The following is a 25,051-nucleotide window of genomic DNA, read 5'->3' as shown; positions in this document are numbered from 1 at the left end:
AGTCTACATTCACTCTTAGGGGCTTGTGCTCACGCTTTAAAAAAGAAAGAAGCTTTTGACGTTTCTGTTTGGCACTTTGCACTTGTGTTGTGCTTCTGTGACGAGGCATGTCACTTTGTCGTGGTAAAGAGCTGTCACTGTGTTGTGCTGTAGCGGGCCTGATTTTGGGGTTCAAATTTCTTTGGCTTCTTTTCTGCTTTTTTCCTCCAGTTTATGTTGCTCACAGCTGAGAATCAGTCTATGTTCACGCTGTTGTAATTTGTTGTTTCGGAGTCTGATTCATCCTGTTAGATCCCGGCTACTAATCTGGCTGCTTAAGAGAAAGAAATCCACCTCACTGATTGTAAAAAGTCAGAACAATCTGAATCACCTTGTCCTGTAAAAACACAGAATCCACACTGCACCGGTTCTGTTTCGTGTCCTCACCTCCACTTAAATCTTTTCTTTGACCTGTAGGTATGGCCCGTCCGCACAGCTGCGAAGCCACGAGGAGGCCCGTGATTGGCTGCGCTCCCACTCCACCAGCGGACTGCAGGAATCAGTCGGTAACTCTCCGTTCTCCCCCAGCTCCAGCCTCACCTCCCCCTCGGGCACTCGCTTCAACTTCGGACAGCTCGGTATGCAACCACACACACACACACACACACACACACACACACACACACACAAGCTGTTGACAACTAGGAGGTTGCCGTTTTTAGGTGAGAGAAACTCAACCTGATTTAGCATCTATTTGATACACATGGCTCAAGTCATATACTGAATATTATCAGTGAAAATGTATCGATTAATCATTCAAGACATATACTGTATGAAGCAAAAATGCTAAACATTCTCTGGATTCAGCCTCTCAAATTAGACAAGTTGTTGCTTTTCTCTGTTTCACATCATTGTAAACTGAATATCTTTGGGTCTGGGGATTGTGGTGGACAAAACCAAAAAAACAATCTGATGGTGTTACCTTGGACTGGGAAATTATAATTGCCATTTTCACAGTTTTTGCTGACTAAACAATATATCCCCAAAATATGTCAACGCTGAAAAGAAATCCTCACTTGACTTACATCATGTCATATGTCATTTTCACAGCATCCAGCCCGACCTCGGCAGCTCAGATCAACCTCGCCGGTATGCGCAACAACAGCCTGACCAATCAGGACGGCTCCTATGAGCCGTGCAGCGACAACCGGCTGAGAAACTCCTGCATGTCGCTTGACGAGAAGACTCGCACCATGAGCCGATCGGGCTCCTTCAGGGACGGCTTTGAGGAAGGTAAGAGGAGACGAGAGAAAGATGGATGAATATTCATTGACTCTGTGTGAGTCCTGGCCCTGGTCTTCCAATCTTTGGTGTAATCTGTAGTTACAGTGTAATCCTTTTCCAAAACCGGCGTTCCCCCCGTCTCTCTATGACTCTGAAGCCTCCCATTCCTCATTCCACATCCCCGTGCCAAAAGAATTATTTTTCTATTTGTTTAGAGAACATTAGAAAGGATTACAACCCCACCTCTAAGAAAAGACCTTCATCCCCTTAGAAATCCATAATCAGCTTTGGTGTCGCTTTGTTTTTTTCATAAGCTTGTGTATTGGGATAAGTACCCAGCCGTGCTTTTTCCCACCAGCAGGCAGACTCCCCGCTCGGGTGAGGTTGCTCCGCTGCTCAATCCTCAGAGCTATAGAAACAGAGCGCTTTGAATTAGAGGAACAAACTGAGACTGGGAGTAGAGTAAGGCGTAGTATCGTGATGAAAATGGTCCCCCTAATGGAAAAAAACTGCCTTAAACACTTAAATAATGTTAAATAGCCATAGATGGTCGTGAACTTGCATTTCAGCAAACTGCAATATAAAAAATAAATGCTAATGCAACGCAAACCCATAACCACAAATATATGCAGCCAAAAGACATTTACTATTAAAATGCTCACGGCTTAATTTTTCAAGGTGAGAAAAACTGCGTAATCAACAGGTAAATCCAAAAAGTTTACAAGGTTGTATAAAGGTATTCTGGGAAATGTAGTTAATGGGTAACTGTCTGAAAAACCTCACAGATCACAATCACAGACTGACAGTGTAGAAAAGATCCAAAGACGAGAGACGGGCTAAGAGTTGGAGACACTGAAACTGGTTTTGTAAATGCACCCCGGGGGAATCAGCTGTGAGTTTTCTTTAAAGTGCCCATATTATGCTTTTTGGCTTTTTCCCTTTCCTTTATTGTGTTATATATCTTTTTTTGTGCACGTTATAGGTTTACAAAATGAAGAAGCCCAAAGTCCCCCCCAAAGGACCTTACCATCTCCAACAGAAAACGCTGTTCACAAACTGCTCCAAACAGCTCTATTGTAGTCCAGCCTTTACTTCAGAGACAAATGTGCTTCACTTTTTAACACATTAGCATGGCACTCCCTCAGACTCTGCTTTGACTGGCTAGTAGTCCTTACCTAGCTACTGCACATGTGCGACTCCCAACGAAGATGGAACAGAAGTGCGATGCCTCACTCTGTAGCTAAAACAGAGAGCTCAACACACAGGGTGAAAAGAGCAGCTGCTGCAATGTGCAGTAAAGTTTTTTGAAAATTAAACCATGTAAACCTATTCTGGTACAACCTCTAAATACAATCATGAACCTGGAAATGAGCATAATATGAGCACTTTAAGAAATCTGGTAAATCTTGACTTCAACTTGAAAACTTAGTTTTCTTTACCAGATTCTGAAAAAAAACATCCTTTCAGAATCCGGATGTAGTATGTATATATAGGGCAGGTGTATCACATGACTTATTTCACAGGGCAATCAAAATAAACATTCAGAATGCTGAAAGACTTTACTCATAAAAACACCCTTCAACATCAATATGTCCACATTGTAAGAACCAGCAAATGCAAACTACAGAAAAACTGTAATACCACAAACGAGACCAGTTGCTTCCCGTCAAACGAAGCGATACGTGTTTAGATGATTCACCACCTCTTTTAACTGCTGGACTACTCCAACAGATAACTGTAAGATGATGCATGATTTTGCAACTACATTACCTTTATGACACAAAGTTTATTTGGAAACTGATTTACGTAAGTTGTTTTCCATCATTAAATCCAGAAGCAAAGACCAGTGACAGCCCACTGAGCACCGTTTGTCTAATCATGTACCGGTATATGAAGGTTCATTTTGTTGTCTAAGAGAAGGAGGCAGCTATCAATCATCTATCGTACAGCCGACTTTAAAAGACATTTGTCACAAGCAAATGCATGTTGAGCTTTTCCCGACATTGCGACGCTACTATACAAATGCACAGGTAGCACACACCAAATTTGCACATGCACAATTACACAGGCACCAACTTATAATTATTGCACCCTGTCTTCCCTTTCAGAGGAGGAGATAATTACAGGGATCACAGTGAGAAGCATGAGAGAGACGCGATAACATACAAGAAACCATTACTTATTATCTCTCCGTCTTTCTTTGGGTGTTGGATCGCAGTGTGTAGGTCTGCGAGGACATGCGGTTTGTGTGTACATGTATATGTTGCTGAGGTGTAGAGTTACCCGGCCGTTGTTAGACTGACAGGACAAAAGTCACATCATCCACCCAACGCTTTGTCAGACCTGTCCTGTGTGAGAGCAACACCACCACTCACTGTCACTTCATCCCCTTCACCCGCACCCTCCCACACACCTTTATATATGCTCACCTTCTCCTTATGTCTGTAGAAACTATATTTTACAATGAAGGCGCGTTTACAGGTTATGTAGTTCTCTTAGAGATAGAGACTCAAAACAGTATAAATTGAGATTAATGTTGTTTACTTTAGTAATTAACACCACCTTTCTGTTCCCATTTTCTTCTTATGATACAGTCTTGTACAATACATCATCAACGTAACCATGGATGAAAACGATCTGTACATTTTATTCAGGTCGATTTTTCTCACAAATCAATGAACAATTCACATGTTGATTTTTACTGTGTTAAAAATGCAGTCAGTTTCACAGAATGTTATAAAGAAAATATAGAAAGTGCAGATTCTCAATGCTAACACAAACAGCGACAGATACACATGCGCCATCAATAAAAAGGTCAAAAATGCTGAAGAGCCGGAAATCTGTACATTTCTGAGGATTGTCAGTTTGTAGGAAAGAAAGAGTAAAGCTCTACCTGAGAGCATGTCAAGTCTTTCTATACTGTATAAACTGGATTTAACAGAAAAGGGAAAGTAGCTAATTTCCACAAAATCAAATTATTAATCAATTAGTCTGTCCAATGGCTGGCCAACTTGGTAGCAGTTATATAAAGATAATATATCACAAGGTAACACAAGATCATATCACAATAACATACTATAGTAATTATTGTCCACCCCACATACAAAGAAATGAAAGCCGTCCCTCAAAAAAACATCTAACATGTCAAACATGACTAATTCATTCATTGTTTTATCTATAAATGTATTTTCAGCGAGAAGACTAATCATTTAATCCAGTAATTCTTGCAGCTCTAATCCATTCAGGTCGAAAAACAAATTGATTGATGTGATTAAACCAGACATCAAATAAATATTCTCCTTTTCATGTGGCTCTCAGCAGCACACCTTGCTGTCTAGACCAAATTAAGATAAAAGTGGGTCCTCAGTAAACTAATGTCTGTTCTTTTTCTTCTGTGAAGAGAATGAATTAATGAATGAATCTGCTGGGATCAGCCCAACCTCTCTGTGTGGTTGATGACATCACGCTGCTGATCCTTTCTGATCTGCTCCCAGGCAGGGAACAGTGCTGGCGTTGTATCCCGGCCTCTCATGTGTGATTAGTGGCTGAGTCATTAGCAGAGTAATGCTCAGGCTGTCATTAGTTACGCCAAAGTCCGACTGTAACGTGTAGGCATTTTATCTTTATGGCTGCAGAGCTGCAGCCGTTGTGTTCCAGGAGGAGGTGGGAAGATGGGTTGGGGCGGGCTGGAGGAACTGGGAACACTGGGACAAACAGTGTTGGGTGGGCAGGGTTGGAGCGGAGTGGGTGGTTTGTGTGGAAGGGGGTATAATCATGGTACTGTTGTGTGTACAGATATACTTTCTAATCCCCACTTTTGCTTGTGGTTTTTGTCTCTTCAGTTCATGGATCATCCCTGTCTCTGGTCTCCAGCACGTCTTCCATTTACTCCACAGTGAGTACACAGAACGTCAACTGGAAATGGATGGTTAATCCTGGTGCATAGTATACATTTAATACTGATACAGTATACAGTTTTTACATTACATTTTTTTGGGTACATTTTGTTTCGCCATTATGTAGTTTGTCCACTTGAGAGCACTGACACGTTTATTTTTCAACTCTAAAATGTTCCTCTCAGGACATATCTCGGTCACAACCTTTTAATAATACACATTTTAGTGATCAAATATGTTTGTCTCTCAGGGCTCTTGATGGCCCAGGGATGAGGGCACATACCATGTAACCGCATGGCCCCGGTTTGATTCTGACCGGGATCTTTGCTGCATAGCATACCCTTGTTCTCCTCATGTTTCCTGCCTCCTTCTCCACTGTAAACAGTGTAATGAAGGCAAAAACAAAAAATATCAGCTCTATTATTTAATGTGGAAAGAGAGAAAATTAAACACGGCTCTGTATAATTATTGCATCATCTCGTATTAGAAAATCTTTGCAAAGCAACAAATGTACCAGTTCAGATCACTCCACAGTTTGTGTGTGAACCAGAGATTCTGCTATTGCCAACAAAATGTAATATTGAGTATTTGAGTTGGCAGTACGCTGTTACACATTTATCCTCTAATCCATCCAGATATTTGACTCAAACACTGTGAGAAAAAGGTCTCGCTGTAATCACACAGGCAAACTTGGGACAGCCCACATGTTCACACAGTAGCCCATCAGAGCCTTGTCTTCACTGCTCCTCCCCCCTCTGTGGGCTGGTTTACTCACCTGGGCAGGTGTAGCAGAGAAACTCTGAGACAATTGTATCTCTGCTCTGCACTGGCTTGTCCTTTGAGCCGGAGAGCCACAGGTTTGAAATCAAAGGGGGGAGGAGAGTGGAGGCAAAAATGATGGCGACGTTATCCCTGGCGGGCACCATCACATCCTGGCAACAAACGGTAGGGTTGAGGAGGAGGACTGTAGAGTGCAGGAGTACTTTGCTCTGCTTTTTTGTTTTGCTCTTTTGGAGTGTAAGATACAGCTGTAAGTCAAAAATATAATTACCCAGGACATATATTCGCAGATACTTTATGGAATTTCTATTTCTTGATCAGTAAAGCAGACATTTCTGACAGCATTTTCATACCTGAAAAACTAATTTAACGTTTGGGAATTCCACAACACCACCAAAAAAAACTCTGCTGTAAGTTTAGCATTTTATTTCCGACTTTACTTTGGTTTTCCCTCAGATTCCTTTTTCATTTTTGTTTATTGCTTGTGTGTAAACACTTGGTTTACACACTAACTGCCATGATGTTGATAGCTCATGGGATTGTTTTTGTTTGTGAAGTCTGGTCCTGGATTTTTGCATCAGAGTGAGATCTCTGTGTTTTGTCTGTGTTTCCAAGACAGACAGGCTGCTGTTTTTTGTCTGTGTATCTAGGATCAACTGGTTGTGTGTGTGTGTGTGTGTGTGTGTGTGTGTGTGTGTGTGTGTGTGTGTGTGTGTGTGTGTGTGTGTGTGTGTGTGTGTGTGAGAGATTGGCAGCTCTGTTTGGGTGGTAGGACCATGTGTGGACAGATGCCACTTTGTAAAGCATCCACTCATGCCGCAGAACACATGTGCTTTACACACTGCCTAATGCATGCACAGACACATTAGGTTGTTGGAACCTGTTTTAGTGGTTGGTAGGTGGAACCACATGAAAAACCATTAATTATCAGATATTCTGCTTCGTTGCGTCTGTCACAACACAACAGCTGTGTTCAGGCCTCCCACAGGCCTTAAAAATACTGATTGTGGATTAACAAAAAACTTTTAACAAAGAAAAAGCACCCAGAGAGCACATACCTCCACCAAGGCTTAACAATCCTCTAAATGTGTTATTTTATAATATTAGCAAATGTCAAGAAACTATAATGAATCTAGTGATCAATTATCATGGGATAAATGAGCCAGATGTGTTTATACATTACAAAGCAAATGCAGAAGTTCATAGTGGAAATGTTATGAAATAAAATCCTCAAATAAATTCTGTATATGCACGAGAATATGAGCACTTTCTCTTTGTTCTCTTTGTTTCACTCTTCTCCAAGTTTAGTTTAAATAATTGTTAATTTTGGAAATATCCTGCTAATAAAACAAACAAGCAGGACCAATAACATAACATCTCTGGCGAGTGTAAGTAAGTACAGCTTAAATAATAAATGGATAGCCTTAAAGGTATTACATTCTTTCAAAAATAATCATCACATCTATCAATCTTACCTGATAACAGCCTCTTTCAAATTATTCTGATGACACATTTTTGTAGAAAACGGAGACCATCATTGTGCTGTATTTGATACTACCATTGGATGGCGCCAAAGTAGGACATCTTTAAATTATGCACATACACTGACATCAGACTTTAGCTGACATCAATCTTTTAGCTACAAATGAACCCGTTTTGAGTTCACTGTCAACTGACCTCTAACTATAAATAAGATGTAAAAAATAGCTTGCATCAGGTTAAAAGAAAAATAGTTCCAGACGCAGTGTCAGCGCCCGGTGCAGCATGTTTACATGTAAATGTGGGTGTTATATGTTTGACTGTTTTTGTGAACAGTAGCAGCAGCAGCAGGTTGTGTTGTGTTCGTGCAAGCCTTTGTTTTGCCTGCTCTCACTCCGTATGTACTTGGCTACCTATCTTTTCTTACTATTGTTCTGTGGGCAGCCTATGGAGACAATGGAATTCTCTCTCACACACACACACACACACACAATCGCACACAGATGACTGCAATGCCTTCAGGACGATATCTCTGCTTTCCAGACATATTACACCCAGACACTCTCCTCCACAGTTTACACAGCTCATCTCCATGGAGCTTTAAAATCAAACAGGAGTCAGGACATGTGCATGGTGCATGGTCTGCAGCTTCAACTGCTCTTCTTTTTCATTAAAGCATGTCAGAATTCAGTCAGCACGTCCTCTAATGATTTCTCTTCTTCTTCTTCTGATGTTTGTTTTTACAGAATGAGGAGAAGTCTCAGTCGGAGGTAAGCTTCAGCCCGCCCACAGCTCCTCTATCCTGTGTTTTCTCAGCTCTTTAATTTTCTATGTACAGTGGCTGGACTTGTTGGAACATGGGGGCGTTTTCACAGTTGTATCTAGTTACACATGTAACTGTATTGTGACTGACCCTGTAACAGGCTCTTGTTCCTTTTTCGAACACCTGTGTACACCTGTACAGTACTGTATGTGCTCTTTTATGCATTGACTGACCGTGTTTCATCTCTTAACCTGAACATATCAGAGCTCCAATCTGGGAGCCTCCCTCATTTGTTTTGCTACAGTTTTTCTTGTCTTTATGTGGCTGGATGCGTGTGTATGTGCGCTGTGTATGCTTTTATGGAGCAGGCGTGTATGCTTTTGTCTTGATGCTTTTTGATGTCGTGCTTTTTTGCGTCCTTAGATCCGCAAGCTGCGTCGGGAGCTGGACGCCTCCCAGGAAAAGGTTTCCGCCCTGACGACGCAGCTGAGTGCCAACGTAAGTGAGCAAGCATGTAAACATAGACACACACAGACACACACTCACTCACTCACTCACTCACTCTCTCATACACACACACACACACACACACACACTCCTTTACAAACCTCCTTCCAGTGTTTACCATGCCACAAATTTAATCACTTTTATGCTCATTAAAAACCCATTTTTCGGTTATTATCAGTAAAGGCTGTACAGCATGTAGCAAAATACAGAAAGGTACAAAAAACACTTTGTCTATAAATATGTAATTATTAGCTGTTGAAATAATAATAATAATAATATTAATAAAGAATAATTTCAGAAAATGTGCCGTGACCTAAAGCAGACTTAAATAAAAAAAAAAAAAGAGGGGATATTTGGCACTCTGTCTCTCTCAAGCACCCAAATACAGTACAAGTACATTTCGTGATATTCATCAAATACGGAACAGCTCCCACCGAGCACTTTACTCCCAGAAGGTGTAATTTTACATCTGGCAGAACCATCAGAAAATCTCTTAAAGCGTCTCCAGACACGATTCTTTCTGCCACCCTACCTTCTGTATTGCACAAGTCTCACCACGCTCCGCTTGTAATCTGCTGCCTGACTTGGTGCACGCTGGTGGTTTATCGGTGGATTAGAGATATGGAAGGAAGTCAGCGGTGTTAGATGACTGCAGAGAGTCAAGTCTCAGCACACTGCTGAGGGACAGTCGCAGATGTGGACTGAAGATTTACAGCTAATGACGCCTGGATACAAGAAGGCGCAGTATGGGTGTTGAAAGACAAACACAGACAGAAAACAGAGGAGTCGGTAGTGGGTCATGAGGTCATGAGGTGGCGACGTAGACTCTTTGTCTTTTCAAATATTGGATCATCCACCGCAGACAGATGATGAATTATCTCTACACGCCTTGAAGCCCCCGAGGCCGAGAATCTAAGAACACCCTTTGTAGCAAAAAGGCACGACTTAAATCAAACATCAGTCACAACACCTACACACACTTCTTACACGCATCATTTATATTTGTAAAATCTAATACAATAAAGTGAAGGATGTTTCACTCTTGTTTAACTTGTTTAACTGGTGCGCCAGAAACATCTGCAGTGTTGCACTTAAAATTAAGAGTTTTGAAATCTTTCAGAGAGCTTATTTGTTGTATAAGTTCAATTACCCCTGTAATCCTTTATTTTCTTTTGACATGCGATGCTTATCGTCTTTACTGTATCTACGTACATGTTCCTTTTGAATTCTGCTTGTTTTTACTTGTTTGCATCCAGTCCCACCAACCCAGTCTGAAGCCTCCCATGTTTTTGTCCCTTTGTCAGAAAGTCAAGTCAATTTATTCTCAGCCAGAAACCCGTGAAAATCACGTTAAATCACCCAAACTGTAGTGAAAAGAGGCTTACCAGAAAATGACTTTATGTTGTCGTCAGGAGTGTCTTAGCATGAATAAAGGGATCTAGCTCCAAGCACTGTTTTTGGTTTGGCTTCAGTGTTGTGTTTGTTGTGTGGGAACCTGCCCAACGCTGACCTACAGGGGGAATAATCATTTATCACAGGGTGTTATTAATTTGCACTGGGCATGTCCCCATTTTGGTATGAAGATTACTCGACTGATGTAATTTTTGAGTTTTAGCCCAGTTCAAGTTCTATATACTCTATAGAACTTGAAAGTGTTTGATGTACATGGTATTTTATTAGCAAGTCAAACCTGGAATATGAATGACAATTGTGAACATCTAATGAGGTTGGAGGAGGTTTAGTCTCGCATTGCCAGACCTTCTGGGTCTGGCTAGTCCACACAGCATTCCAGGATGGGAGAAAAACGTGCTCTGGTTTATTGGCATTTCTTTAAACCAATCACAATCATCTTGAGGGGCGGAACAACGGTGCCTCTGTAAAATAGCCTCGGGAAGGAACTTGTTTTGGTGGAATGTGTACGTTCAAAGGTTGCTTTAGTCGTGCACCAGAAAACTCAGATTTGACAGATAAGCCGATTTCCGACTTCAGGGCAGGGTCTTTTCCGCATAGCGGTGGTTAGATGGCTGTGTTATAATAACAAAAGGTCAGTTCCTATGGCCACTTGGCCACTGTGAATGCAAATGTCAAAACCGGTTTTGGTGGAGAGTAGTTAGTAGAACTGTTTAGAAGTGGACTGTTCCTGTAACTACTTGGACGTAAAGAGGCTATAGTTTAGCTAGCTGTCTGGATTTACCCTGCAGAGATCTGAGGAGCAGTTAACGATAATCCTCATAAATCCACCGGAGTTTAGAATGCCAACACAAAGAAAGCGGAAGGTGACGGACATCTGGCTGAAATGAGGGACATCCGGCGGAATTTCGGCAGCATCTGAACAATCCCGGAAGAGAAACGTCATTGATATAGACTAGAGGAGGTTTGAGCTCTACAGAGTTCCTGGTTTACATTTTGCAAAATTTGTTTGTTTCTCCCACAGGCTCACCTGGTGGCAGCGTTTGAACAGAGTCTGGGCAACATGACCATCAGACTGAAGAGTCTCACACTGACAGCAGAGCAGAAGGTGAGATCAGCTCCCCTTGTTTTAGAACAGACTGCACTAATCCAAGTGCACATTCAAAGTCACTGCAGTGGACTTGTTGGTTTGATCCTCCTTTGTCATTTCCTCTGTGTAGGACTCTGAGCTGAATGAGTTGAGGAAGACCATTGAGCTGCTGAAGAAGCAGAACGCTGTTGCTCAGGCGGCCATCAACGGAGTCATCAACACACCTGAACTCACGCCAAAAGGGGACAGGACAGGTATGGCAAACACTACGCAAAGCAGGGATATTTGAAGGCCAGAGTTAATATTTTTAGACTTTTGTGCCAACATTTGAGACCTTGAGTATAGTAATCTAAAGCAATATAATATTCTGTGTTTTTTCACTAAATATTACTCATCTTAATAGATACAAGATGTCCTTCTGCACTCTTGTATCAAAGTGAGGGACAGGTATGTTACAAAATAGGATCCCACAATCTGTCCGAACCACAAAGCATCTTGATATTGATAAACAGACATTTTGATGTGTCGAGGATCTTCATTTATCAATAAATTGTTGGAGTTGTGAGCTCCAGGCGGTGTGTTTTTTTGTTGTGTGTTGCTCTTGTCAGAAGAGAAAAACTTCTGACGCTGTAAGTAACCAATCTCTTTTGGGGTAATGAGCGAATAAAAAGCAGGATAATGCACTCCACTTATTCAGTAATCTGGAGCCGTTTTTTTTTTTTTTTTTTTTTTTTTTTTTCTGTAGTCAAAGTAGGAAAACATCTCAAGTCAGAAGTGAACAACACTGACAAGGTTGATAATTGATATTTAATATAAGATGATATTGCAGCCTAATATTTGACAAACCCATACATGTCCTGCCTCTGCCTGTGTCTCCTATAGCTGGCAGTAACGGCAGTTCACAGCAGCAGCAGAATCCGCAGCCAGACCTGCGCATCAGGAGGCAGCACTCCTCGGACAGCGTCAGCAGCGTCGCCAGCGCAACCAGCCACTCCAGCGTGGGCTCCAACATGGACACTGACGCAAAAAACAAGAAGAAGAACAAGAAGAACTGGGTAAGATGCTGAGACTTAAGAAAAAGAAAAAAAAGGATGCATCTAAAGATTTCAGTGTGTAATAAGTTACTAACAAGCAGCCAGCCAGGACTCATGGTGGTTTGTTTTTGTCTTTGTCTCGTTGTGCATTCTCATGTCGGGTTTCTCCCCTTTAGGCATCTTTCACTGGGGAAAAGGTGAATACACTTAGGATTTCCATAGGCCCAGTCCTGTTGAATACCAAGTAATGATTGATTTAGTGATTTTGCAGGTCAGAAAACTGGGCAAAATCTGTAGTAGTAGTAGGCGTATCTTAACCTGCAAAGTACCACATTAGTGTTTACTAGCTAGTGTCTAGTCCTAGTGTCAGCTCATATTTGTTTTTAACTAGTGATCATACAACAAACCATCTTACATACTTTCATTCACAACTTATAATGAACGTTTTCTTTTTTGTTGTTGAAAGGCGTTTTTGTGCACCGGAGGAAAAGTCATAGATGATGACGTATGGATCTTTTTTTTTCCCCCTCTCTGTCTTTGTATTGTGTGGTTGTCACTCCCTGATCCTGATGTTAAAATTTCAGGAAGAGCCGTGTGGTGCTTTGTGGTAGCACTTAAAAGACGTGAGCTTGTGTCGAGTTTCCTGCTTTAGGTCACAGTAATAATAAAGAAGGCCCTTCCTGTGTGTGCGTGTGGATGTGCTTCCAGCTGTCAGTTTGTGTAGATGAGACCCCACAAGAGGCTCCTCCATGCAGGTGCTCACACAGTGTATGTGATGTGGAGTGTATAGGGGCAGTGTGTGTTGGAGAGTATGGATCATGAAAGACCTTGTTTCATGGTGGTTGTGATGTAGCATTAGCTTGTATCTGCCTGGAGGTAAAAAAAAAAGAAATCAGCTTTGGTCCTGTAGGGGCCTCTAGTTTAATCTCTGTCCCTCCATAACACATTAACACACCCATATGAACATGCGCTGTTTTGTCTCTCTGTCTTCCTTTGCTTCGCTTCATGTGGCAGGTCTATGAGGTAAGAATGGTACGCTGTGTGAAATGAAAGGAAACAAAGCTGCCTAACCCCCGCACTTTTTCTAGGTTACTAACCTCTGTCCTTTTCCTCCTGTCTCTGCTGCCACCGTAGTGCCTGTCCTCTCCTCCCCAACACTGCTTCTCCCTGAAAACTGCTCTTATGACACTTGAGCCAGCTCTTGAAAAGAAAAATCCATCAGAAAACACTTTTAACACTGCCACAAACAGGGTATTAGGGATATAGCAGGTTATTAGGAATATAGCTTGTGTCTCGTGATCCATTTTGTGATGGGCTTTCGTATAAGTGGCCAAACACTATCGACGTGACATAATGTTGAGATATCTTCAATGCAGCTACAAAGATGTTATCCAAAACGATGTCCCTCAAAATCAAAGAAGCTTCTTTTTAAAGCCTCGTAACACATATTTTATTAATCCTACAGAGAACAAAATATTGTAGAAAAGGCACGGACACCAATTTCTACCCCATAGTAAGAATGCTGTGTAGCACAGTTTGCAGATGTGTGAATCTGTCTTTAGAAAGTGTGTTGTCACAATAATTCTGTCTTCCTACATGAATTCAGAACAGATGACATTTCTCAGGAGATTGTTGAAAAGCTTGTACAAGGGGAATAGCTGACTAAAGTAGAAGCAATGATAAGAGTGTAAAGTATACACGGTGGATTTCTCTTTTAAACACAATCTCTTGCTCAAACAATATTAGGACATGGGTCTTACCCAAAAGTTTACATGTAGTTTGAATATGGCTTATCGGTTTTGTTTTTTTACAGGGTTTCACCAGAAACTACGTAGATTTTTTAAAAAGAACAAAAACGAGTACAGCTTAGAAAACATTGCAGTTTTAGCAAGTGAGGAGAAAATGCACATGATGTTGCCCTTTATGCAAGTTTACAAAAATAAGAAACGTTTTAGCCACGGAGGGTTTGAGGTGCAAATTACATTCTAAATACAGTATCTAATTTTCAGTGTGAACATGCACACATCGGTCTTGTTCAGGTGTCCAAAAATCTGAATGCTGTCTCCCAAAAAGAACTCTCAACACTGTCACTGGCTCATCTTGGAATTTCTCATTTAATACATTGAGAAAAAACGATTTTAATCCAAATAAACTCTAATTCTGAGTTTCACTATATTTGAATATAGAAAACTCTAGATTTAAAAAGAAAAATTAAAAACAAAAACGATGAGCCATAGGTAGAAATCAGTAGCGTTACGCTCCTCACACTCAGCGTTTTGATTTTAGAGCTGGAGCTCCAGTGATAAGACGGTCTACCCGTAATTCCCTTTCCCCCCCTGTGACTCACTTGCACTTTTTCACAGCAGTTTTACTCCACTTTCCTTCGTCACACTCCTCCTCTCCCTCATAGCCTTGTGTCTTTGGGAGTGTGTCCCTCGCCTGCTCACCGTCTCTCTACACTTCTCTGTTTTGTACCTGCAGCTGCGAAGCTCCTTCAAACAAGCGTTCAGCAAGAAGAAATCTCCCAAGTCGGCCTCTTCTCACTCCGACATTGAGGAGATGACGGACTCGTCGCTGCCGTCCTCGCCTAAGCTGCCCCACAACGGCACCACAGCCTCCAGCCACATGCTCAGGAACACACACTCTAGCTCGCTGTACGTAGACATCATCATCTGTATGTGTTTGCAGGATTATTGGGGCTATTCTGTACTGTAGCGTATCCTATACAACAGGGCTTCTCAAAGTCCAGACCAAGGTCCGCATCCGCACCAAACAGCAAGTCCATCTGCACCCAGCCCATGACTCGTGTTATGGATACAATACCTTATGATGTATAGCATCTATTCTTCTATTTTTAAATACATTTTCTATTCAATACATTTTAAGTGACTATGAATAAACATTAGTTATATACATTGACCAGGAAAACCGAGCACTCAACTTAAATGTATGTTGCTTAAAAGTTATAAGTGAGTTGATGTTGTTTTGTGCTGGACCTCTGACCTTAAATAAAAATCAGATATGGACCTATGAGTAATAAGTATGAGGACCCCTGCTATACAAAACATATCCAAATAAAGTATTGTCTGTGTGTTTGAAATCATTCAAACAGTACAGATGGGAAAACAACCTTAAAATTTGCTTAAATCATATCTCATGTTACTAAACTGTGTGTGTGTGTGTGTGTGTGTGTGTGTGTGTGTGTGTGTGTGTGTGTGTGTGTGTGTGTGTGTGTGTGTGTGTGTGTGTGTGTGTGTGCGTGTGTGTGTGCAGATTGTCTGAGTGTTTGGACAGCGAGGCGGAGACGGTGATGCAGCTGCGCAGTGAGCTCAGGGAGAAGGAGATGAAACTGACGGATATTCGCCTGGAGGCTCTCAGCTCCGCTCATCAGCTGGACCAGCTCCGGGAGGCCATGAACCGCATGCAGGTCTGCAGACGCAACACACACACACACACACACACACACACACACACTCAAATAGAAGAATTTAGAGAACTTAACATTAAAGGGTAAATCAGTACTGAATCGCATAGTGCAGAAAGTCATTGCTTCACAGCTTTCTGTGAGTTGCAACAGTTTTTATTCTCTATTATTCACTTTTGATTCCCCCTTTTAAAGCATAAATGCCCACAGCCTTAAAGTCAAGCTAATTTATTTCTCTAAAGTTGTAAATGTTCAAGGTTTGAGTTTCATTTTATTTACCCATAAAAAACAAAAGATTAAAGTGCTCAGATATTATGACTTACTGACATACATATTTCACTGGAATTTTAAAGGAGACATTTTAGCACTCAACAGACATGTAAATATGAACACCGATTGACATGAAGAGAGAATTCATTATAATTATTATAGTTTTTGTTCAGCTTACCCAATTTTTGTGTGTGTGTGTGTCTGCAGGTGGAGATTGGGAAGCTGAAGGTGGAGAATGACCGTCTCAAGGTGGAGAATCAGGGCAGCAGGATGGGGTCCCAGGCCTCCATCTCTTCCTCTCCTCCCCCTCACACACACAGCCAGGCCCAGGGGCCGGGGCTCTCCCAGCACAGCCTCAACCTCACCACCAGCGAGTCCACCAGCCTGGGTAAGACAGAGCTGATGATGTGCCACAGTTCCTGGTAGATTTATAAGAGACACTGAATGGGCCTCGACTCAGTGTCACCGATAACAGTTTGGGACACTGTATCAAATTATTGTCTTTTTTTCTACAACTACATTCTTTATAAATGGGTTAGCAGAGATTCAAATTTCTGTCACTAGAACAAATTTCTGTCTCAAGACTGTCTCACTGTCAGTGGGCCCAGATGACATTAAATCTGTCAGACATTGAAAAGTACACATAATAAATAACTTGACTGTTGGCTTTATGCAGTGACTTGATTTCTTAAAGGGAAAACATGAAAACACCTGACTGATTTAAGTCAGCCGTTAACATTTGCATTTTTCATGGGAAACTGACTTTGCTCTGCCCTCCTGTCAGACATGCTGCTGGACGACACCAGCGGAGAGGGAGGGATGAGGAAGGAGGGGCGACACGTAAAGATGGTCGTCAGCCTGGACAAGGAGAGCAAGTGGGGAGAGGTGAGACCTGTTTGACAAATTCAACTCCAACTGTTTTTATTGTTGGACCTGGACGCTTTTTAGGTGTCTAAAACCAGTCATGTTTTTCCATCGCAGGACGGCCGGCCTCGTCATTTTCTGATTGGGTGCATCGGTGTGAGTGGTAAAACCAAGTGGGACGTCCTTGATGGTGTGGTCCGGCGTCTTTTCAAGGTAAACATCTCAGCGTCAGTGTTGTTTAAAGACTTGAATTTTATGTTTTGTAAGTAAGTATTGGCAGTCAGGTTTTCTACTATAACACTAAATGCATACAGTTACTATTAACTCAATCACACACTGAAATATGCTTTTAGAACCAGAAAAGGCCTTATAGCTGGTGTTGTCTTCAGAAACTTCACAAAAACATCCATTTAATGCCGAGACTTTGTGTCTGACAGGAGTACATCACACATGTGGACCCGGTGAGCCAGCTGGGCCTGAGCTCCGACAGCGTGGATGGATACAACATCGGAGAAATCCACCGGCCCAGCATCCCCGGCGCCGCCCAAACGCCCGAGCTGCTGCCCTGCGGCTACCTGGTGGGAGACAGCAACACCATCAACATCCAGCTCAAAGGTACCAACGCTGCATCTCAAGCCATCGTTAGTCTCGCATTGCCAGACCTTCCTCCACAGCGCTGGGGAGGAGGGTCTGGTTAGTCCACACAGCATTCCGGGATGGGAGAAAAACGTGCTCTGGTTTATTGGCACTTTTTTAAAACCATAATAAGGGACATCTGGCGGATCTTCTGGCGGCACCGGAGCAATCCCCTAAATGAATCGTCATCGACATAGACTAAGCCATTGTTAACAAAAGAAAAATCCAGTTTAATGTAAGTTTCAATCAAACTTCAGTGCGCTATTCTTATTCCTCTACATAACTAGACCGACATAGATACTGGAAGTCTGGTAGACTGGGAAAACCTTAATTTATGCTACGCAGCTGCTCGAAATTCAGTTTTTAGTCGCGCAGTTAGAAAAAATCACTTCACTTAAATATCCTGTGTGTGTGTGTGTGTGTGTGTGTGTGTGTGTGTGTGTGTGCGTGTGCGCATGCGCGTCCAGGTGTGAGCAGTGAGAACGTGGACTCGCTGGTGTTTGACACTCTGATCCCGAAGCCGATGCTGCAGCGCTACGTCTCCCTGCTGAAGGAGCACAGGCGCGTCATCCTGTCGGGCCCCAGCGGTACAGGAAAGACCTACCTGGCCAATCAGCTGTCTCGACACCTGCTGCTGCTAGAGGGCAGACCTCTGACCCCAAACGCTGTCGTCACTTTCAATGTGGACCACAAGTCCAGCAAGGTAAATGCACACATGGAAATTCTGTATTCGCTGTGCTTCCATGATCTATCTTAGGTTTAGTGGTTGTTAAAACCCCTCTGCAGAGTTTAACAGACAGGTCTCTAGTGTTGAAACTTAATATCAGTGGACTCTTGTATAAGTTCTTAAAAGTTCTGTTGCACTGTGAGATGAAGTACAAATCCAATTTTCTTACTTTAAACAATAGCCATCGAAACTATAAGCAAAAGTATCTATGAATAACCAACTAACAAACACTGTTTATTAAATAACTGTGGAGGCTGTGAAATTCAGATACTTGGTAGGTTTTAAAAGCTGTACGAATCACACATAAAGCAAAAAACAAATCACTACGATCAGTTTCCAAAAGTTGATGAAAGTAAGAGAAAGCCTTTGTGACTTGAAGGGAATGTGCAAGTTTCGATTTATACAAATGAATAAACAAATGTAAAAATGTATGATCAGTATTGATAGTACTGTATAGTAAAATTAGGGCACTAGGTGGTTAATGTAACACATCATTAGCCAGCTTATGTACAGAAAGGTTTTGTGTAGAAAACCCTGGTACTCCAAGAACATACAAACAAATATGACTGGTTACATGATTTTTAATGCTTTCTCTCTCTCTCTCTCTCTCTCTCTCTCTCTCTCTCTCTCTCTCTCTCTCTCTCTGCAGGAGTTGCGTCAGTACCTGTCGGGTTTAGCCGAGCAGTGCAGCGGTGTCTCTGGTGCGGACAGCCCTCTGGTAGTCATTCTGGACAACCTGCACCACGTCAGCTCCCTGGGAGAGATCTTTAACGGCGTCTTCAACTGCAACTATAAGCACTGGTCAGTACACACACACACACACACACACACACACACAAAATTTATGTTTGAATGAATTCGGATACATGGCATACACTGCATTACTGAAAATGTGTTAAATGTGAAAAGTCAAACATCTCAACAGAATGGCTGTTAACCAAAACAATGTTTCAGTTCACTCATGACTTCAAATGTTTTCAACTGAAAGTAGAGCTCTGTAATAACTGCTTAAAGGAGTTGTACCACACAAGTCAAAGCAGATTAAAACCCTCTCAACCGCTCTACTTTAAGTGTCCAGCGACTTATTAACTATGGTACGACTACATGGACTGATGTGGAACGAATAATAATCAGTGTTTTTCTGTCCTTTCAGCCCCTACATTATCGGCACCATGAGCCAAGCCACGTCATCGGCCCCCAACCTGCAGCTTCACCACAACTTCAGGTAAACTGCTGCCTATGTGCTCCGCCCACTCCTGGCAGCTGGATATTTGACATATTGATTTGATTTGATTTTATTAGGATCCCCATTAGCTGATGCAAAACATCAGCTACTCTTCCTGGGGTCCACACAGAACATAAAACTCCATTTTCAGACAAAACAAACAAACTACAAATAAAAAGATAAACAAAACAAAACATGATATTTTCAATCTAAAACAGTCACAAACAGTCACAAAATATAAAAGCAAGATAACTAATATTTGTCTCCTTGCAGATATACACATTTCTTTCCATGTATACAAATAGTAATATAAGATCTCATAATGAATACACAAATACAGAACAAAAATTTCAATTTTATAACATCTTTGTTTACATTTCAATCTTCCTATACATAAACTAAATACAAAAATATGGTTACATTCTTCTGGCCCTTAAATGATCCTTTACTTGTTTTTTAAAACTTGATATATTAGACACTTTGGCAATCTCTACTGGAAGGGAGTTCCAAGCAACCATTCCTCGATACAATACTGTATGTTGCATTGATTTTGTTCGGGCTCTTGGAACTTTAAAAAGACCTCGAGTGGCATGTCTAGTGGAGTAATTATGTGTGTTAGAGCTAAATGAAAGTTTTCTATACAAACAAATTGAAGGATTGACATGATCTTAAAATACATTTAATTACATTTTTGTATGATACTTTAAAGTCCCGACATGTTCTCTGATCAGGTGGGTGCTGTGTGCCAACCACATGGAGCCGGTGAAAGGCTTCCTTGGCCGCTACCTGCGGAGGAAGCTGATCGAGACTGAGATTGGCAGCCGAACGCGCAACATGGAGCTGGTAAAGATCGTCGACTGGATCCCGCGGGTTTGGCACCACCTCAACCGTTTCCTGGAGACACACAGCTCCTCTGACGTCACCATCGGTAAGAGAGTGATGCACAATACGCCTTTTATTGAATGTCGGTGTGGGCAGACAATCAGTGTCTTACCTCTGTGCTCTGCGGCGTGCAGGACCTCGTCTCCTCTTGTCCTGTCCCATGGACGTGAAGGGATCCAGGGTTTGGTTCACCGACCTCTGGAACTACTCCATCATCCCCTACATGCTGGAGGCTGTACGAGAGGGACTGCAGGTAACGCACGCACGCACGCACGCACACACACACACACTTTAACTGATTCAATCAACTGATTGGGCTCTAGAAGAGAAACCATACTGTAGTAGGGCTGTCCTCGACTAAAGAAATTCTTAGTCGACTAATCGATTAGTTGATTTAATTGACAGAGCTGTGCGTTTTGAGAGGTGGTTAAGACTAGAAAAGCACAATATAAATGTAGTTAATTAACCATCTGTAAAACTGAGTTTCTCCACAATTAATCCTGCAAAAGCACCACTTTAAATATTGTGTTTACCATGAATATGCTCAGAAGTTTCTTGGAAATAAGTAATTAAGCATGAATAAGCATAAAAAATGACTAATCGACTAAAGAAATCTTAGCCAACTAAGACCAAAATGACCGATTAGTCAACTAATCGACTAAGAGGTGGCAGCCCTACACTGTAGTGATGCTGAGGCTGCAGTTCATCTCTAGTGATGTTGTCTGAGCACACTAGATGGTGCTCGCTGTTCAACAAAGGGTTGAAAGCACACCGAACTGTGCCAACACATGAGCCTTTTTCTCTCTCTCTCTAAACCAAGAGCACCATCTAGTTGGTAAAGCAAATACAACTAATGGTTCATATTTATCTCCGCCTGAAATACTCAATTTGGCATCCGTTACTTTGAAAATTTGAAAAAAAACACTGCAGTCAGCTTAGTAGATCCACCTTTTCTTAGTTTGGTTTCATATAATTTATCAGTTATTGCGTTCATTTGTTATTACTGCTGTTTTTTTTCTTCAGAGGCTCTTGCATTTTTTGTAACAGCTTTCACTTTTGACTTCAATTTTCTCTTCCGTGGTGAAGTCTCCCTTTAATACCTGTTAGCACCTGCTTTTTAGAGGCAGAGGAATTTCCACACAAAACTGGCTTTCAGTGATTACTCACAAACTGAAACCTCCAAGCAGTTATGCCACTCGGTTCCAAAATGCTAAATCTTCCTCAGATCATCTTCTAGTCTGTTTCAGAGTTATATTCTGTGTGTCTCTGTAGCTGTACGGCCGCCGGGCTGCGTGGGAGGACCCCGCTGCCTGGGTGATTGACACCTACCCGTGGTCAGCCACGTCCACTCCGTCTGATTGGCCCCCGCTGCTGCAGCTGCGCCCAGAGGACGTGGGCTTCGATGGCTATTCTGTCCCGAGAGAAGGAGTCAGGAAAGAGCCACCTCAGAGCGACAGCGACGCAGACCCACTGGTGAGCAAAAATACCAACTCGCCTTAGACAGGGTAGTCATGAACACATAAACTCAGCAACAAAAGAAACGCCCCTTTTTCAGGACACTGTATTTTAAAGATCAAATTAATCAAAATAACTTTAGAGATCTTCATTTTAAAGGGTTTAAACAATGTTTTCCATGCTTGTTCAATGAACCATAAACAATTAATGAACATGAACCTGTTGAACGGTCCAAAAGACAATAACAGCTTGCAGGCGGTAGGCAATTAATGTCACAGTTATAAGAAAATTAGGAAAGTAAAGATACTTTTCTACTGACTCTGAAAAACACCAAAAGAAAGACTCCCAGGGTCTCTGCTAATCTGCGTGAACGTGCCTTAGGCATGGTGCAAGGAGGCATGAGGACAGCAGATGTGGCCGGGGCAATACATTGCAGTGTTCCTACTGTGAGACGCATAAGTCAGCGCTCCAGGGAGACAGGAAGCACAGCTGTAACGTGTAACAACACCTGCATAGGATCGCTACATCCGAATATCACACCTGCTGGACTGGTACAGGATGGCAACAACAACCGCAAGAACTGGCCAGTCTGGTGCAGTTCATGAGGAGGAGATGTACTGCAGTACTTAATACAGCTGGTGGCCACACCACATACTGAAGGCTACTTTGGATTTTTATTTGCATATGTTAAGTTTGCTTATAATATAAAAGCAGTTGAAAGTGACAGGACGTTTCTTTTTTTTTTGCTGAGTATATAGTATCTCCGCTCCAACATTGAAATTTAGGTAAAAAATATTTGAAAAGAAACAGTACCGTTTATTCTTGATCTTGGAAACAGCAGTTTAGAAAAGAAATCTTAACTCAAGGTCTACTAACATTCCTCAGCTTCTTAACTTTCTACAGAAATTGAAAGCTAGTAAGTGGACCTTGAGTTATTTTATTAGCATACAACTAATGGTTCATGAAGCTTCATCACTTATTTATCTCGACCTGAAATACTTAAAGGTCCCATGGCATGAAAATTTCACTTTATGAGGTTTTTTAACATTAATATGCGTTCCCCCAGCCTGACTATGGTCCCCCAGTGGCTAGAAATGGTGATAGGTGTAAACCAGCCCTGGGTATCCTGCTCTGCCTTTGAGAAAATGAAAGCTCAGATGGGCCGATCTGGAACCTGAAAGGTTACCTCCCCTTTCTCTGCTTTACCCGCCCAGGGAATTTGGCCCACCCATGTGAGAGAGACATCATGGCTTTCAAACGAGCAAAGTGGCAGTTGGTCAAGGACACACCCCACCCTCCACCTTGCCCCCTCTCTCTCCTCCTCAATAGCTAGAGACACAGAAATGGCACATCCTAAGGAAAGCTCATTGTGGGACTGGCTCTAGTGGCTGTAATTCTGCACCAAGGCTGAATTTATAGAGACTTCAGATACAGTATTAGGGGACCACTAAGGTCTATATAAAAGAGACTTCAGATACAGTATTAGGGGGCCACTAAGGTCTATATAAAAGAGACTTCAGATACAGTATTAGGGGACCACTAAGGCCTATATAAAAGAGACTTCAGATACAGTATTAGGGGACCACTAAGGTTTATATAAAAGACTTCAGATACAGTATTAGGGGACCACTAAGGTCCATATCATGGGACCTTTAACTTTGCGTCCGTTACTTTAAGTTATTTATTTTAGCAGGGCAACCTCTGAGTTGTAAAGCTCGATCAGACTAACGCCTGTTTCTGCCAACAGATGAACATGCTGATGCGTCTGAAGGAGGCGGCGACATCGTCGAGCCCGCAGAGCTACGACAGCGACTCCAACAGCAACAGTCACCAGGACGACATCCTGGACTCGTCGCTGGAGTCCACCTTGTGATGCAACACGGGGACAAGTTTTCAGGAGGAACTTTTTATAAGAACTGTTCTCATCGGGAGAACTTCTTGTTTAGAGTATAATTCTGTGTCACAAAATCCAGCCACCTTAATTTGGGTGCAGGTAACCCAAATATTTAAAAAGAAGAAGAACAAAAAAAAAGGTTCAAATTCATTTCAGAAAACGGGCGACAAAAGGTTTCTACTGCACTGCGCTGTTTTTTGGTTTTGTTTTTTCACCGTTGTGGCCCGTGGCTCCTCTGTCAGGAGCCTGACATCTACTTCAGACAGACAGAATAAAAACACACGGTCTGTCACTGTTGTTAGGGTACTTAAACACCAGCCAGGAGTCCTCCGATCCCCACTGAGCCTACAGCATCGGCTCCAGCTCATCGGGCTGAGATACTCCTGGTCCTGCCCAGCTGCCGTGCGTCTGAGCAGGCTGCAGATGGCGATACAGACCCTCGTCTCTGGAGCATCAGTGAGCCTGAGCTACCAGCCGCTGAGAACACAGATGAGGCTGTTGGACGGATTAACAGCCAGCAGGTTTTTTGGCTCCTCCTCTTCTTCTGCGGCTGAAGTTGCCTGTGTAATTGCTGAAGGATAAATCGAGGCAAAGTGAATGTTAAGTCCTACAGCGTGCCAGCTCACACTTCTAAAAACTCCTCGGAGATCATTAATTACATCCCAAACTCTTGACACTCATTGGTTTTATTCAACTCCATGAAGGAGATGTGTGTCCACAAAAAGCAACTAAGAGAGCATTAATAAAAATAGTTCCTATTAGTTACAACTCAATGTTTTTGAGTTAAATGTCTGCTTTCAAATCTCTTCATGCACAAAAAAACGATGAGAACTGGTGTGTTAAAGTGCTCATATTATGCTTTTTGGCTTTTCCCCTTTCCTTTATTGTGTTATATATCTTTTTTGTGCACTTTATAGGTTTACAAAGTGAAAACTTCCAGCCCAAAGGGACTTACCATCTCCAACAGAAAACACTGTTCACAAACTGCTCCAAACAGCTCTATTGTAGTCCAGCCTTTACTTCAGAGACAAACGTGGTCACTTTGTAACAACGTTATAATGCTCGCCTAGCTGCTAGCATGGCACGCCCTCAGACTCTGCTTCTGACTGGCTAGTAGTCCTTACCTAGCTACTGCACATGTGCGACTCCCAACAAAGATGGAACAGAAGTGAGATGTCTCACTCTGTAGCTAAAACAGAGAGCTCAACACACAGGGTGAAAAGAGCAGCTGGAGCAATGTGCAGTACAACAAAAATATGGTGTTTTTTGAAAATTAAACCATGCAAACCTATTCTGCTATAACCTCTAAATACAATTATGAACCTGAAAATGAGGATAATATGAGCACTTTAATGCAAATCCATAATATAAACCCTATATCTAACCCTAACAAGGAAGTTGGTAAACACTATTAGCACTGCTCAACAACAAGGAGAATGTAAAAGTCAAAAA

The 25,051-nt window shown here is 42.1% G+C and overlaps 1 protein-coding gene across 2 annotated transcripts in view; it reads left to right on the top strand.

Moving 5' to 3' along the window:
• The window catches only part of nav2a (neuron navigator 2a), a 101,334-nt gene extending 76,851 nt beyond the window's left edge, over positions 1-24,483 (top strand). For both annotated transcript variants that reach the window (XM_028589316.1, XM_028589395.1), the window contains 21 exons: positions 457-617; positions 1,090-1,272; positions 5,106-5,158; positions 8,165-8,188; positions 8,605-8,679; positions 11,123-11,206; positions 11,319-11,442; positions 12,071-12,243; positions 14,704-14,876; positions 15,496-15,649; positions 16,124-16,304; positions 16,701-16,801; positions 16,898-16,993; positions 17,218-17,395; positions 17,884-18,119; positions 18,793-18,944; positions 19,297-19,368; positions 20,100-20,296; positions 20,385-20,503; positions 21,523-21,723; positions 23,453-24,483. In XM_028589316.1, the coding sequence (XP_028445117.1) occupies positions 457-617; positions 1,090-1,272; positions 5,106-5,158; positions 8,165-8,188; positions 8,605-8,679; positions 11,123-11,206; positions 11,319-11,442; positions 12,071-12,243; positions 14,704-14,876; positions 15,496-15,649; positions 16,124-16,304; positions 16,701-16,801; positions 16,898-16,993; positions 17,218-17,395; positions 17,884-18,119; positions 18,793-18,944; positions 19,297-19,368; positions 20,100-20,296; positions 20,385-20,503; positions 21,523-21,723; positions 23,453-23,578 (2,863 nt within the window). In that variant the 3' untranslated portion in view covers positions 23,579-24,483. The remainder of the gene's footprint in view (positions 1-456; positions 618-1,089; positions 1,273-5,105; positions 5,159-8,164; positions 8,189-8,604; positions 8,680-11,122; positions 11,207-11,318; positions 11,443-12,070; positions 12,244-14,703; positions 14,877-15,495; positions 15,650-16,123; positions 16,305-16,700; positions 16,802-16,897; positions 16,994-17,217; positions 17,396-17,883; positions 18,120-18,792; positions 18,945-19,296; positions 19,369-20,099; positions 20,297-20,384; positions 20,504-21,522; positions 21,724-23,452) is intronic.
• The last annotated feature ends 568 nt before the right edge of the window (positions 24,484-25,051 follow it).

The sequence above is a fragment of the Perca flavescens genome, chromosome 1 (assembly GCF_004354835.1).
Source record: "Perca flavescens isolate YP-PL-M2 chromosome 1, PFLA_1.0, whole genome shotgun sequence".
Taxonomy (NCBI): Eukaryota; Metazoa; Chordata; class Actinopteri; order Perciformes; family Percidae; genus Perca; species Perca flavescens.
This window is presented reverse-complemented; position numbering and strand designations above follow the sequence as displayed.